The 16,907-nt window shown below is 44.2% G+C and overlaps 1 protein-coding gene across 4 annotated transcripts in view; it reads left to right on the forward strand.

Annotated features, from left to right (window-relative positions):
* SMOC1 (SPARC related modular calcium binding 1) overlaps positions 1–16,907 on the forward strand; it is a 149,333-nt gene that overhangs the window by 110,056 nt on the left and 22,370 nt on the right. For all 4 annotated transcript variants that reach the window (XM_008977824.4, XM_008977822.4, XM_008977823.4 and 1 more), the window contains exon 7: positions 1,334–1,414. In XM_008977824.4, the coding sequence (XP_008976072.1) occupies positions 1,334–1,414 (81 nt within the window). The remainder of the gene's footprint in view (positions 1–1,333; positions 1,415–16,907) is intronic.

The raw sequence follows: 16,907 nt of genomic DNA on the forward strand, positions 1-16,907 counted from the left end.
GAGTGTTCCAGGCAGGGTGCTGGCATGGACAAGAGGGGAATGAGGTAGGGATGGGATACAGTGAGGAAAGTCGCAGGAAGGAGATTGGCCAGTGGGACTGGTTTGTGTAGGTTGTAGGGACGTTGAGAGTCGAGGCAGGACATTTTGGAGAGGAGAAATTCTAGGTCAAGAGAAATTGTGGCTGGTGGCAAAAGAGAGGCTGGAAGTCTCTGGAGGCATAGAGAGAGGATAGGAGTGTGGGGTGCAGAAGGTTCAAGTTGGAGGTGCTCAGGGCCTGTACTCTTCAGTGTACTGTACTGAGTACTCCATATTCCCTTGATGAGGAACTGGAAGTTTGGCAGAGTGAAGTCTCTAAAGTATGACAATAAGGTTGGGATTTTAGTGCAATATGTAGCAAACTTTGAGCAGCTCCTAGCTAAGCGTATCCAGCCCTGGATCATGAGACTGGGCAGAGTGACAGAAGAATAAAAAGAAATCATGCCACGGGTTAACACTGTGGCTATGGATGTCCCTAGCACAAGCTTAGCTCTGAGGAGGATTGAAATGTGCAATATCCTTTGCAATCAGCTCACTTATGGGAAGTTTTGTATGTTCATGTCTAAAAGTTTAGATGGAGATGTCTCTGTGATCCACAAAGGTCCTGGATCATTGACAAGTCTGGGACCCTGGGGGGTCAGGTGAGGGATGGAGACTGTCTCATCTCGGGAGACCTCCCCAATACCCTCATTGAAGGTCACTCCACAGTATGCTCAGGTCACTTAGGATTCCCACCTGTCCACTGGGTGACCAAATCCTGGAGAGGCTGGAGGCACCCTGGCACTCTCTGGATGGAGGAATTCAGCCTCTGTGCATGAGAAGCCATTAGAAAGGGGATTGAAGCACACATGAGACGCACTCCTTTCTTTCCCATCTGGAGCAATCTCGGCTCAGCCATTTCCCCTAGAATGGTCTCTGTGGTTTGTTTGGCATTCGTTTGTTGATTTATCCCCTTTAAATCTTCTCCCAGGGAAGCAGCTGAGAGGGACTTGGCTTGGCCCATGTTCCTTACCTCCTGGGATAATATTTTTATTCCTGGATGGAGTGCTCAGTGCCTCTGCATTCTGACCACTCTGCTTCCCAGCACAGGATGCCCTGATCGGCTCTTATGAGCTGTTGGGGAGAGAAGCTTCCGTTGTGAGGAAGGGAGGGGAACTGGGAGGAGTGGATGTGGGAGAGAGCTGAAGCCTCAATGCCTCAGACTTTGAAAAATGACTATTAAGAAGTCTGAGGTTACACTTCCACTCACATAGTCTCTTTGCCCAGACTTTTTCTCTCTCCTTTTCCTCACCCCTAGAAATCACAGCCCCAACTCTATGGATTAAACACTTGGTGATCAAGGACTCCAAACTGAACAACACCAACATAAGAAATTCAGGTAAATAACCTTCCTTGGATTATATATGTACCCAGTCCATCCTTCCTTGACCCGTGGTTCTGTGACTACTCATTGTGTGGGTTTGGAAAAATCATTTAATCTGTCTGGTTGTCAGTTTCTATAGCTATAAAATAAAGAGATTGGATGAGTTAATCCCTTCCAACTTTAATTTTCTTCAATTATCATCTCAGAGATCATCTTTCTTAGGTCGTTGATCCTCTTAACAAATTTCTTTGACTGTATATTATAATATTTTGATTAACTTTCCATATGCCATGCAGAAGAATTTGAAAGAATGACTGGACATAAAGAAGTTGGACTTCCAGCCTGGAGGGAGTCGATTCTGTGTGTTTTGAAGGCTCTAAATAGCTGCTTACAGTCATGTCTTCTCTGGTCTGATCTTTTGGTAGGGGGTCTTGTGAGTGGTCAAGTTTGAGCACTGTCTGAACCCTCTGTAGAAAGTGATAATTTTTGAGGGGTGATCATATTTGTAGGATTTTTTTGTAGACCCTATTTAATAACAATAAAGACCAGAGTCAGTAAAGTCTATTTACTATCAATAAAGACTGAATGTTCATCAACAGGAAAATGTGTTCACAAGCGAAATCTGTATCTCTATCAAGGAGGATCATCTTTTCAACCGAAGACTTCATTATGCGAAATACCACTCTGCATAATTTATGCCTGGTTGTTGAATTTAGCCCTATCTTCTTTTCCTTATAAGTGGCAAGACTATGAACAAAAGATATATGACTTTGAACCAGCAGGCAGAATTTTACATGACAATCAATTAATGAGTGTCCTGTCATTGGTCCCCTTTAAGTTGACCTGTTCACCAGCTCTGTCCTAATGGTGGCGATGTGGCATTAGAATGCAAGGAATTATATAGACCAGGAGGTGAATTCACACGCCATCAGTTGAGTTCCTCTGTGACTTGGGCTGGTCATTGCCTTTTCATGTGTCTGTTCACTGATAAAAGTTGGAGATATGGGATGGTGGAGTGAAAGGAGACTGTGAACCCCCTTGGGTCAGTCTTTGACAGAATAGTGCAGTGGTTAAAGCACAGGCTTTGGAATTAGTGAAACCTGGGTTCACATTGTAGCTCCAACACTTAGTGACCCCAGTCAAGTCACATAATTCCTTTGAGCCTCAATTCTCGTTCATAAAATGGGAATCACAATCTCTCCCTCAAAGGACTATGGTTAAAAGTTAACTAAGATAAGGTCTATATGGCACTCAACTGATGCCTGGCTAACTGATAAATTGTAAGTACATATATTTATTATTATCATTATTATTGGTATGAATAACGGGAATAGTAATGATGGTGCTTATTTTGAAAATTCTTCAATCAGAAAGAATTTATGATTGTCACCTTAAGCAAAGGCATCTATTAGGCTTCTTCTTAGGACCCCCTCTATTCCCCTTTCCCTGTTAGGCAAATATAAATCAAATAGAAGTGGTTTTGGTGCCTGTAGTACCTGGTGCTGGAAGTAACATTTGCAACTGGTCTCCTAGTCCCTGAGGCCCTGGAAGGTCTGCAAGACCCCCATGAGTTAATTCTCATTCTGTGACCAAGTGGAAGATACGAAGGTGAGCTCTCTGAATTATAACATACAGCACTTTTTTGGCTGAAACACTCACTTGGCCCTTAACAATTGTTTCCTTGAATTTCTTTTTCACTTACCCATGCATTTGATTGCTTTGGGGAACGATGGAGGAGAAAAGATCATCATCATCATCATCAAAATTAGAATAGCACTGTCATAATAGCTACTTTGTATCAGGTCCTGTGGAACTTTACATTTGTGTCATCTCACTTGAGCTTCCCCATAACCCTATGAGATAGCTATTGTTCTTGTCTCCATCTTGCAGATGAAGAGTCAGAGGCTGAGACAGAGGAAGTAACTTGTCCTGAGTCATAGCTAGGGAGTGGTTGGGCTGGAGAAAACTAGTTATCCTTGGGAATAGAATGCCTGTCTTCTTGGGCTGTATTCTCTGCATGTAGTAAACTGGTGAGGTCAAAGTCAGTTGATAATCTTTGCTTCCGCTGAAGTTCTTCTGCTTTCATTCCTACTCTCCAATTAGATGAGAATAGGGTCATGTTGAGAAATGGATTCTGGGCAGGTCCATCCACTTTCCTTTTGTTGGGGTGGCCTGGCCATGTTTATTTTTCTCTGGCTGACCCCAGTTATATCTGTAAGGTTCGTGTATATGACAGGATAGTTGGGAGAGACCTAACAGTTCTCTGGGAGAAACTGAGACCAGGGCTAACTGTTAGAGATTGATAACTTAGGAATCTCCTACTCAACTGAGACTTTTTCCATCTTGATCAACTGGTAATATTGACTGAATGCCTATCAATCTCTTTGATATAATTATGTATAAAATATATGGTGCCACGAAGGCCTGTAACAGGGGTTGTCAAATGGTCTCTTGCCTTTTTTTGAAAATAAAGTTGGGTTGGATCACAGCCACAGCCATATATTTGTGTAGTGTCTGTGACCATTTTCATCTAAATAGTAGAGTGGAATAGTTGTGACAGACCCTGTATGGCCTGCAAAGCCTAAAATATTTATTATCTGACCCTTTACAGAAAAGCTTTCTGGCTTCTGGCATATATGATTGAAATAGAAGCATTTGGATGGGAGTGTGTGTATGGGGATGTCTTACTTAAGTTTTCTGGCCCCTCTCATAGTCCAGGCAGGAGGATGCTTCCTGACATGCCCAGGTAAGCCTGCATCAACACAGGAGTTCTGAGGCAGCTCACAAGGCTCTTCACCATCTCACACATACCTTTTCCAAGCTTTAATGTCCGGTTCTGGTGCATGCTCCCACAAACGGGTTGCCAAAAAAGCATCTTGATGTTTGGCTTTCTTAGGTAGTGGGTAGGGAGTCTTTTGCATGTAGCAGAGATAAATCATGTAATGGCAAAAGCATGGGCTTTGGTGTCAGACAAACCTATAACCTGGTTTCCAATGCTAGCTTCCCACTTAGAGGTTTGGTGAGCTTGGGAAAGTTAATTAACTTCCCTGAGTCTTGATTTCCTTATATGTAAAACAAAGTTTTAGTGCCTTACAGGATTTCTTTGTGAGCACTCAAGAGCATCTGTGTAATGCCTGGCACATAGTAGGTATACCATAAATGATTTTTTAAACCCAACAAAACACTGGTGACTCTTGGTGGAATATCTTTATGTCTTCTGCTAGCCACTTGTCACATGTTATCATATTTGGTTTAATGAGAAGTCAGATATACCTTAATGATAACTTATGTCTGGATATTTGGCTCTGGTAGGGACTGGAGCCTTTTGGCCAAACACCTGAGACAGTTTTTCATTAGAGTTTGATGGATGATCCTGGGTTCAGGTGTGCTTCAGCCTGCATCCCCGGGGAGGTTGCCATGGGACTCCGTGAAGCCCATCGGGGTGAGAGCTCTTCTTCTCAGCTGTCTCTCAGAGGCAAAAAGGCTATCCCAGTTTCTTTTACACCCCACACATCCTTTTTTCACACTCAGACCCTGTGACGCCAGGTTTGTTTTCTGGCCTGGGGATTGTTGATGTTGGAAAGGTTCCACTGGGCAGCTGAAGTTTTGCAATAACATGACACATATGCCTACAGACTCTCCTAGTCTCCTTCTCTGCTCCTGGAAGTTTTGGCCCTTGTTTTTAAGGCTTTGTCATGTGTTCACTATAGTCAGTGTCGCCTTTTGAGTACTTGGCAGGTTCAGCATTGACAGATTTGCTTCTTTGCTCTTCTCTTCAGTTCTCGCCTCCATTGAACCTCTCCTCCATTGCATCTCCAGTGCACCAGGAATTCCTTTTGCATTCAGGAAGACAATGTACCTGGCCAGCTAATACCCTAGAACTTGAGAACAGCATCTTCCCATAGATGAGTGTTGGATGGAGCCTCTGTTCTGCTTTTATAAGGAAATATGAACTCTTGCTAAGTTTTTTTTTTTTTTTTAAATCAGGGGTTGGCTACCAAGGCATTTCTTAATATACCTAGTGTTTAAAATATTTTTTTAACCATCTATGTGTTACAGAAGATAAAGATATGAAATAAGTGACAAGAATTAGGTTTCATCTAATTCTTCACCTCATCTTCTCATGTTTCTAATTTGACTATGTGCAGGCACTTTCCTATGGCTCTGATTTACATCTTTGTTTCTATATGACGAACTTCCACCCTTTCTCTTCTGGGCAAGTATAATCTCTCAGGAAATATCTTCATGCACTTCTCTGTGCAGCAAAGTAATGCTCCCAAGGCCCACCACTCATTTCCTTCTGCCCTGGGGGCTTGACTCTGTGGCCTCAAGTGGAGTAGAGAGGTGTGACTTCCCTCTTTGTTTTGTCATCTCTTTCTTTCCTTTGTCCCTGTTTTTTCCAGTTAACTTCTTCCATGATCTGATCAAGGACCTCAAGGAGGCCCTAGACCCTGGCCCTGTGAGTTAAATCTGAAAGGGCCATGCCTTTCCTCCCTTGCCTCTTAACCCACAGCGCTCCCTTCTCTACATCATTGAATGGAGCAGCTCATGGTGACTCTGCTCCCTGGAGATAGAGCCATCAGCACAGACATAAGGTGGAAATGCATTTCTTTTAAGTTTTACCATGAAAGTGACACCCTGGCCTCCTCGTGCATGACTGTGACTGTGTTTTCTCATGTCATCTTACCTGTCACAGGTAAGCTGTTCACAGTATCAGAGTGCTGCTCTTCTAGGCCTGCTTCAGGCCATTTGGCCACGTCTTGGATTGCTTCTTCCTCACCCAGGAAGTTCCTGCTGGGATAGCTGCTATGACTGGGACTTGGGGTCACTGAGGCAACTGCACCTCCTGGCTGGATTCCCCACCCCCCAAGCCAGCACTCTTGGCCCGCCTAGAAACCACCGGCTGATGTAATGACTTGAGGCCTGGAAAAATAAACAACTCGCAGGGAAACCAGCGGTAGCCATCGTAAGCAAATACCCCATGGCCACCTGGAATCTCGCACATGACGTGATTGGGAGGAAGAATGAGTAATCCACTAACGTTAGCAGCCGAGGATGGGTCTGGGCTTGTGTGCATTTAAAATATCTATATAAAAACACACCCTGGATATTTATTTCCATAACTGGCCTTCTGGATGTCTGCCCATCTCTCTGATGCAGGTGCCTTGGTCAATCATGGCCAGTAGAATTGAGATGGGGATGGGGGATGGGTGGTCATCCCTATGGCTTTCTCCATGGCAACAAAGGCCTTTTTCTTTCTTAAAATTTCCCTTTGCGGAGAGAAGCAATAAACACACTTGGAGGCCCCATGAAGCCTAGCTGCACAGTCCATTTTTACCTTGTTTTAAAATTAGCTTTCCTAGTCGCCTTGCTCCTTTGCCCCATGTTGTCTGCTTAGAACACAAAGGTGTGGGAGGGTGGAGGGTTGTGCTGCAGGACCCAGCACTGGGATGACGTGCTGCACCAGCAAGGGTTCTGTTTCTGTTTCTGGAGGTGAGTGTGTCTGCTTTTTAATGTTAGATAGCAAAACTACGTGCCCTGGTATTTTTCTTTTGGCCTCTGCTGCTAAGACACTGAAATTGAAGATCTTGCCCAGGTATTGTCATTGGCTCATTCCAATTTTCTGGAAGTCAACTACAGTCTCTGCTTAGATCTGAGCATCCTTGTTCTGTGTTTATTTGTAAAGTGGCTTTGGAAGTAGACGGGGTCTACATCTCATAAACACACTCACACAGGCAACACTCATGTTTTGGGGAGTAAAGAGTGAAGTTGTGATACTTTATTTTGATAAATTTAAATAGCTTTTCCATCTTCCACCTTTGTCTGTGCCTTCTCCTCCCTTTCTGTCTAAATTTTTATTTGCTAGAACTTGCTCTTAAAAGTACGGAGACTGTCAGTTTAAGGCCAATGAAAGTACAGAGACTGTCAGGTTAAAGCCAATGAAGTTACTGAGAAAAACTAGAAAAAAGGCAGCTTGCTATTTCTCGGTACTTGTCATTGCAAAGATACTGTGAAGTATTTCATATTCTTTTTGGTGGAAGGGTCATATCTGCTCACTTAATGCCATGAGTCAATAGAGATGGGAACTTTTCTAAAATTTGAGCGGGTGCGAGTCAGTGATGCCTTGGGGGAAAAGTTAAAAAGAAAAATGCCTCCATGCTATATTGGGACAATCCATCCTGGATGAAATATCGTCTGTAGAATTTCGATCTTGTTCTTCCCTACCCTGTAGGAACTCAGTCTCTGCGTGGGAAGGAAGCGGTCACCACTTCAGACCATGGTGAGCCATGCATGACCATTTTGGGTTACACAGAGAGAAACTATTTAGACAGGCTGGTTGGTTTGTAATTTTCCCTTACACCTCCTCACCCATGACACTTCATCCCAGCAGCATGCCCTACTTACAGTGCCAACTGTAAACATCCCTGTGAGGAGGTGGCCTCGGCCAACGTCGGGGATATGGGGTGGACGGTGTTACTTTTGTGCTGAAGATGGGATCTCCGAGACATAGCAGGTTAGGTGTGGCTCACAGGTCACATAGCAGGGCTGTGGAAAGAGGTATGAGGTACGAGGGAGAACCTGAGAGCACCAAGCAGCCTTCCCCTTAACCCAGCCCCTTCCTGGTGCTCTGTTCCACTGGGACTTGGGAAGCTAAGTTTGGATCTGGCCCCTGAGTCACGGGGAAGTGCACCTGATTTTGTTTAATTGTAAGACTGTGGGCCGTTAGAGTGAGAAGGGCCTGAGAGTCATCTAGCATTGCCGCTTAATTTTAAATGAGAAAACAGGAGCCCAGACTTGCTAAGGGCCTTGTCCAAGGTCATAGATCCATCAAGAACTATCATGTGCTAAGGCCTCTGTTTGCCACTGAGGGGTCAAAGGATGAAATACAAGGAACATTTAAGGCAGGAGCTGACCACTGGGCAGTGGTGCACCAAAGGGATGGGGGGCGATGGTGTGGTCCATACCAGTGGGGAGGAGTATTTTATCACTGACATTGTTTTGAATTGCTGGCATAGTGATTATAAAAAGCAGATAGACTCTTAGCTATATGTGCATATTTTTTTTAGTTTACCTACAGACCTAATACCCCTTTATTGCCTGCCTCTGGAGCATACTGCTCCATTCCCCTGCCCTTGGTCAGCTACTGGAGTCCTGTTGAGGAGACTGGTCATTCACAGGGATAGGGCAGGAAGACCATGTTTGCTCCACAATGCTACCTTAGACAAGCTAATAGGAATAGTAGCTACCATTTAGCAACTTACTGTGCCACCAGGTTTAATGTTTTTCACACACGATTGCATTTAATCTTCACAATGACCCTGTGAGGCATGTGCAAGAGTTACCTTACTTTTACACGTAAGGAACCTGAACTGGCCAAGGTCACAGAGAAAACAAGGGGTAGAGCCTGAATCATTGACCACAAAGCCCATGCTCTTGACTGCCTATATTGCCTCTATTCCAACTGTTGCTGACTTCAGAACCTCCTAACATGCCAGACCCTTGGATAGGAGTATGCAGGAGGAGTGATAGGCACTTACTACTGCTTTTAGCCTTGCCAAGGAAGCCCTAGTATTCCCTCATCCCCTACCTCTAGTTCCCTCTGACTGCCCTGAGTTCTCTCTGGCAGTTGAGCTTTTAGACCATCCTCACATCTCCATCTGGGCTGGAGCTGGAGACAGTTCTTCTCTTGGCCAGTGAGTTAATTAGAAAGGTGCTCCCTCCAGGGGGTCCTCCCGGGTCCCTTTGTAGGTTACAATTGAGGGATGATGTTAGAGTTTTGCTTTCTTTTGCTGCCTATTCTGTGGGGGAAAGGGCTTTTTAGCTTAAAGGGGATGGAAAAACCCATGTCAACAGAAGTGTGACTTTAATTCGTGCAAATTCTGTTTCTATTCTCCCCATACCCTCCCTCTACCTGATACAAACCTGAGCACAATTTCGGCGGCTGACTTTGTTCTGTTTGCCAGTGATGTTTGCTTTTTCCTTGCCCTGGTAGAGCCTTTCCTTTTCTGGGCCAGTTGTCTACCCTCTATTTGGAAAGGAGCCCTGAGCAATGGTTCTGTGGGCTCTCCCCCTCCTCAGGGGCTCCCAGAGCCCCTGCATAACTCTGAGTCACATAGATGTTGAGAAATTGGGAATTGGGAATTGGCGATGGCCAAGTGGCACTGAGTGGTGTGCGTGATGGAAAGCCATGGTAGCAGGGCAGAGTCGGCCCAGCAAATGGTGCTTGGAAAAATGATCCTCTGGGGGCCACTTAGCCCCTCCTGTGAAAAAGTGCAAAGTCCACAAGTAAGAAAAATAACCTGTTCACATAGTTGGCTTGAAACCATAGGTGCTAAAACCCCATGTGGCTAAATAAACAGCAAGGGCCTGCTCAGTGATGTCCCATAAATCATGGAGTGCAGCAACCCTTCCCTGGGGCACCACATCTAGTCCCTGTGCTAACCCTTCTGAAACAGCAAAGTCAGTTCCTTACAACCTGGTCCTATCTTTCTCTCTTTTACTCCTGTAGTGCCTTCCTCTGCCAAATTCTCAGCCACCCTACAGTTCTGGAACACTCCCGACACCACACTCTCACATGCTCGCACGCTGACCTAGAGAATCCTGAGGCTGGAGCCATGTGGTTTCTTATGCCTCTGGAATTTCATGTTGTAATTTAGAAAGGTTGTTTTCAACACACAGTTTGATATTTTGGGTTATCTTTCAGCATTTCATTCATTTTTGATAAGAGACTAGGTGGGTGTGAAGTATTTGATGGGGTTTCAGGGTCACTGTAGGTGATACAATGCTAATTTTTTCTTTAATATTCTTGGCTCAGTGGGACAACTCCTTTTGCAATGAAACCCAAGTAAGTGCCTCTCATTTTTCAGTCTGGGTAACATTTTAATTGATTTTCCCCCCAAGAAAATCCAGTGCTTGATGGTCTGAGGGTTGAGTGTAGCATTTCCCAGGATGTGTCAAAGGGATAGATATTCTTTTTGCAGTCTCTGTGGTCTCATCCCTACGGTTTATTCAACAGTAGGCAGCCCCATCTCTGAAGTGTCAGACTAGAATTCTGTGAGAGGGGTGACATAATGGGGACTCAAGCAATAGAAGGGTTCTTGGACCAAGTACCCTTTATGAATCTTTTACACCAGAGATTCCATGGCTCTCCTATGGCCACCAGAGACGGGTGTGGTGAAGGCTCAGGAAGGATGTGCAGAGTCCTAGTTTCCAGGAACTTGCATCCAGTGAAGTCAGGGTACCGAGGACAAGGGGCCCACGAGGGCAGATCCTCCACAGCGGCCACACTGCTTCTAGCCTTGTTCCAGGCGGGGCCTCAGGGAAAGCTTCAGGGATGGAGGATGGCCTAGAATGAGGGTAGGCAAAGATCTCATGGTTTATTCTTTCTGCTTGCTACATCTTAGAGGATTTTTCTGGCCTCTCCAGCACCTGACATGATGCCAGCACCCAGTACATATACAACCAGTAATATCCTGGGTGAGAACCTGGGTCTACAAGGTCCCAGTCCTTTTTTGTGTCCTCTTCCTGGGCCCTAATCTCATTTGCTACTCAGGATCCTGCTTTAGGTCCTCCTCTCTCAGGACCATGTCAGCTTACTTTTTCTGTAGTGTAAGGAACTCCCTGTCTGGATGGCCAGAGTAGGCACCTTGGTTACCAAACGAGCCTCCACTGGGAGAGCTTCTGATTCTTTCTCCAGGAAGACTGCATCATCAAGGCATCTTCCCAGTCCATGTTTTCATGGCTTGTGGCTCTTCTTCAGTTCTTCTGCGTATGGTTCTCTGTAAGATTAGCCTTTTTTCTTGCACTTATTTTTCAGATGGACTTTACGATGCTTCATATTATAGGTCAATTTGGCTAGGCCATCCTGCCCAGTTCTTTGGTCAAACACTCATCTAGATATTGGTGTGAAGGTATTTTGTGGATGTGGTCAACATTTACAGTCAATTGACTTCAGATAAAACAGGTTGCCCTTCATAATGTGGGGGGGTCCCATCTAATCAGTGGAAGGGCTTAAGAGCAAAGACCGAGGTTTACCCCAAAAGAAGGAATTCCCTCTCCAGAGTGTAACATGGAAATCCTTCTTGAGTTTCCAGTCTGCTGACCTGACCTATTGATATTGGACTCAAGACTGCCCCATCACTCTTACCTGAATTTCTAGCCTATTGGCCTGCCCAACATATTTTAGATTTGCCAGCCCCTATAATTACATAGCCAATTCCTTAAAATATCACTCTCTCTCTCTCTCTTTATGTATATGTGTGTGTATCTATAATCTGTAGATATCTAGCACTTGTCCCTGTGCTAGCCCTTCCAAAACAAATAGATATAAAGATACACACATACATATACGCCTGTCTCTGTCTTCTGTTGGTTCTCTTTCTCTGCAGAACCCTGAGTGACACAGGCCTTCTCTGTCTACTGTCTGCTCTCTCCACCCGTCTCCCCCTTCGACCTCCACTTCCTCCATCACCATGAGGTTCCCATGTTCTTTCTCCAAAAAGCTTACAGCATAGCTGGTCTACCAATAACTGCTGACTGCATGTGCAGAGGGTGCTTCGGTGTTGGGTTACCCAGGATCTCAGCTTTTCTGTCTGCTCCTTTCTTCAGCAGTTCCTCCTCTGGAAGGCAGTGTCTAGAAAGAAAGGCCAGCCCAAAGATCTGAAACTCAAATCTTGTAATGTTTATGTTTTTTGGCCATTTTTGCTTTAAACAAAAAAAGAAGAGAAAGGAAAAAGATGATGAAGAAGAAAAGGTTTCTGGGATAAAAGACTAAACTCTGGGCTAAAGTCAAGTCTGGGGATTAGCTGAGGATTTAGGTTATCCATGCTTTCCTTTGTTCCTAATCACCATGAGTAATTGAGAGGCACAGAGGCCTGGGCTAGTCCTAGCCGACAGAGCTGTGCTCCAGGCTTATCCTCTCTTGGTGGGATGTGAAAGAACCCGTGCCCTGGGCCTGGAGACAGGGTTCATGTTTGTCTGGTCCAACCTCTTTTTTCCTCTCCTGTCTCCTGCCCTGCCCACTCCTGCTGGACTTTGGTCCTTCTTTGCTATGTGCAATTAGTGGTGGACAGGGTTGTGTGCCTTCTGGTGACAAGGGGTGGACATGGTTTCACTTCTATTTGAGTATTTACCATGTGCCAGACTAGGTACTGGACAGTTTGCTTGGATGTTTTTTCTATTGTGTTTCTTCTCTTAGGCAGTCAGAGGTTTGTCAGTGAAACTTTAACCACTCATTGCCAAGTGCGGAATGACCTGACTCTCACTTCTTCTCTGCACCATCTGAGGGACAGGATTATAGGGGCGGGCGTGTGAGTGTGTATGTGTGGCCATGCATTTCCATGCCCCCCTGGACAGCCCTGATTGTTCCCTCTCCCCTTCCGTTTATGGCTTCCAGGTGTTTACAGATGGTCCTGGCCCATTCTCATAGATACCTGGCCAGACCTTCTAATCTTGTCATCTCTCCCTGAGTGTTCCTGAGCACAGATTATTTTAGAATAGTGTGTGTTCACTTCTGGGGATCTCCCTCTCTGAACCCATGATCATGAAGAGACCCATGAAATAGGCCCCCTGTCTTGCATTCTGGAAGGGGACTTCTTGGTACCTAAGAAAACTGATAGATGTGAAGTTTAAGACGCATTTGGGATTTAGGTAACTGAGAAGGAAAGAGGATGACAGTGGCCCCATGGGTGGTCTGGCTTTTTGGGTCCGCCACTTCCTAGTTCTGTGATCTTGATCCAATGACTCTGCCAGTCTGTGTTTCTGCATCTTCTTCTATTCAGTGAGGATAAGAAGAACACTATTTTAGAGGCTTGTTTGAGTTTGAAGTGAGTTAATACAAGCAAACTGCCCAGTACCAAGTCTGGCACATGGTAAATACTCAAATAAATGTTAGCTATTGTTATTCATTTTAGAGTTCTGCAATGGTGGATGAGTTACAAATTTGGGTCCTCAGATATGGAATAAGCTTATGCCCTGTGGTACTTACTGATTAGCATATGCATGACCCATAACCTCTAGAGAAGCCCTTCAAGAATAATTGATTGGTTGACTGAAGGGCTTACAGGGCTACAAAAATACGTACAGGGTAAATTGATGAATAGTTAAGGAGGTCTAGATGTTTCAGTTATCTGCTGCTGTGTAACAGACTGCTCCGAAATGTACTGGCTTACCATAAAAATAATTAATTCTTTCTAATGTGTCTGTGGGTTGGCCGGATACTTGTTTTGCCTGAATTTAATCCTGGACTCATCCAGGTAGGGGAGGATCAGCTGGGCTGGAATGTACAAGGTGACCTCCCTCTCACATCTGCAGTTGGTACTTGCTGTGACCTGAGCTGCTCCCCTTTCCTCACTGTGGCCTCTTGTTCTCCAGTAGGCGAGACCAGCTTCCTTGTGATGATCTTAGGGCAGCTTCCACAAAAGTGAAAGCGAGAGCTGCAAGTCCTCTTGAGGCCTCAGCCTGACACACAACATCAGCATTGCCTCTAACATTCTATTGGCCAAAGCAAACCAGAGTCCACGTGGAGGGGTCCACACAAGGCCATGATCACGGGGAGGCACAGTTCAGTGGGGACTGTTTTGTAATGAGATGACCTATACTGAGTAAAAGAAAAATATAGGTTAGGATAAAAATCAGATTAGCCTGTGGCAAGAAGATGATCTTGCAGGGGTGAAGCACCCAGCCAGTGCTGAAATGTCAGCTCTGCCACTTCCTAGTTCTACGATCATCCAATTTCTCAGCCAGTCTGTGTTTCTGCATCCTTTTCTGTTCAACGAGGATAACAACACTGCCCTTAAAGGCTTGTAATGAGTTTGAAGTGAGTTAATACAAATAGTGCACCTAATTCCAAGTCTGGCCCATGGTAAATACTCAAATAGATGTTAGCTATTGTTATGCATTTTAGAGTTCTGCAATGGTGGATGAGTTAAATTTGGTTTTAAGTTTTCCGCTTCTCAGGCAAAGAGAGAAAAATATCCAGGTACAAAATTTGTAGCGTGCTTAGGTCGAGAAGACATCATTGGTCAGAAGAAGCTGTGCTGTGTCCAGCACATTTGATTCTGAATGCAGCAGATTTGGGATAGTCTGCAAAGACACTGACATAGAAGAGCTCACTGTAAAAATAAATTTATTTGTCTCCTAGAGCAAATGGTTAGAGGCAACACTGTCTAGAGGTTAGCAAGTCAAGCCTGACTGTCAGGATCCCCAGCCTTTCTCTCTCCTGGCTGAGTGAACTTGGGAAAATCCATTAATCTCTCCAACGTTCAGCTTCCTTGTCTACAAAATGGGCGTAATAATAGTGCCTACCTCACATGGGCAAAGGGATTCATTAGGTAAAGCCCTTAGTCTATTGCCTGGCACATATCACTCAATGAATGTTTATTTTTATTGTTATTAGTTGCAAAGATGATTTTAAGGGAGATTTTCTCTTTGCTGTAAGACAAACTCTCTGTGTACTCTTCACAGAGGGTTAGTGCTATTATGATAAATCACTCCTGTCTCTTTCTTAGAGGCACCTGGACTTGCAGATACTGTAATGAAGTAGTAAATCAATAATAAAAATAATAAAATAAAAAAGTAATAAACCTTGCAGTCAGGCTTTTAAAAAATTCTTTGCTATCCCCCATTTTTCCAAATTAGTGAGCTTTATCATTTTTATTATTTTATTTTATTTTATTTTATTGAGACAGGGTCTTACTCTGTGGGCCAGGCTGTAGTGCAGTGGCATGATCATGGCTCACTGCAGCCTCAACCTCCTGGACTCAGGTGGCCCTCTCACCTCAGCCTCCTGGGTAGCTGGGACTACAGGCATGTGCCATCACACTGGCTACTTTTTGTATTTATTTATTTATTTTTGTAAAGACAGAGTCTTGCTATGTTACCCAGGCTGGTCTCAAACTCCTGGGGTAAGCAATCTGCCTGCCTCAGCCTTTCCAAATGCTGGGATTACAGGCATGAGCCACTGAGCCTGGCATTTTAATGATTTTATTCTCCATGGAACTTCATAGACACTGACTATAAACAGCACAGAACAGCCTTCAAGGACTTCCAGAAATCCATCAACAGGACCCAAGCCACGAGTCTGTGCCTCTTCTTAGATGGCTTCTGTCCACATTTCTGAGGGTCTCGGGACCCCCAGTGGTGTGAAGTCAGGTTCATTATTTGCTCTGCCCCTGGGGAAGCGCCCCCCTTCTCTCTTTGCCTCTTGCTTTCGGTCTGATTTATGGCTTTAGAAGGTTGGCCTGGAGAGTCTTAATTTAAAGCCTCTGTCAGAGGTTGTTACATGAACGTGGTGTCAGTAAAAAGCTGTTTTCCTTTGGTTTTGCTCCTCTATTGCCTCTTTCATGGCATGAAATACGAGGTAGGAAAATAAGGCTACCAAATTGGGGTTGGGGGAGCTATTGAAAAATTCTTGCATAATCCCCTTGAAGTTGCCATGGCACCTTCCCAGCCAGGGGCTGAAGTCAAAATGCTGGATCTTTAAAGCAGGTTTCCCAAGGCCCCTCTCCCTGCTCAGTTTCTGTCTCTTTCCTGTCTCTAGATGCTGTTCTGGTGGTAGTCACAGTTGGAGGCAGAATCCCAAGTCTGATGTCTGTCAGCTGTTTTAAACTCCTCTTCCTCTAGCCAAGGAGATTCTGTTTAGCTTTTCTATATTTGCATTATGAAAACAGTAGTTTTTTTTCACTTCCCAAATTCAAAATAACATTTTCTATTTTAATAGTGAATATGCTATATGTGCCTGCCTCCTGGCCCTCAGATATTTTTATGCCCCTAAGGAAATATTTTTACCCTGCAATGAGAATCACCAGGCTATTGTTTTCGAGCATTTTCCTAGCCGTGAGACATAGCATTGTTTTTCTATCATCTGACTTATCTGTAAAACTGCATTGAGCTACTTTGTGTCTCTGTGTACTCCTATGGTTTGTTTAAACATGCGTGCTTTACCTATATGTGTGTCATTAACAGAGCTATTATTTCAAGGAAGTTGGCTTCTTTAAAGTGGAGTTGAGTGCTGTTGTTCAGTGCACAGCATGGTTCTCCAGGTTGCTGATACCAAGTTCCTTGCTCTTAAGAAGGGTATTTTTGTAACAATCTGTAAACATTCAGTGGGTGCCCAAGACTACATTCCTGTCAATTTCTTCAAGAGAAGAGTTGTAGAATAGTGGTATGAAAAAAATATAGTAGGTAAATAAACAAGTAAATGAAAAATAAAGTAATAGTACAGGTTTATGATGTGATTCGTTATCAAAAAATTAGATGTGTGCACCTGTATTTCCATGTATGTATGTACATAAAATCTAGGGAAGGTACAGTGTTTAACTTTGGCAGGATTGTAGGTTTTTCCAGTTTCTTTTCTAAAACTTCTTTATAATAAGAAACCCAACACTATTTATTTTTAATAATTAAAACAAAAACAAAACCAGAAAAAAAAAGACAAAGAGCAAAGCCAGGCAGGCTAAGTGGTTGATTGGGAAGAATTTTCAGGTAAGTGGCTGTGCAGATGTGAGAC

Source organism: Pan paniscus, chromosome 15, assembly GCF_029289425.2.
Source record: "Pan paniscus chromosome 15, NHGRI_mPanPan1-v2.0_pri, whole genome shotgun sequence".
Lineage (NCBI taxonomy): Eukaryota > Metazoa > Chordata > Mammalia > Primates > Hominidae > Pan > Pan paniscus.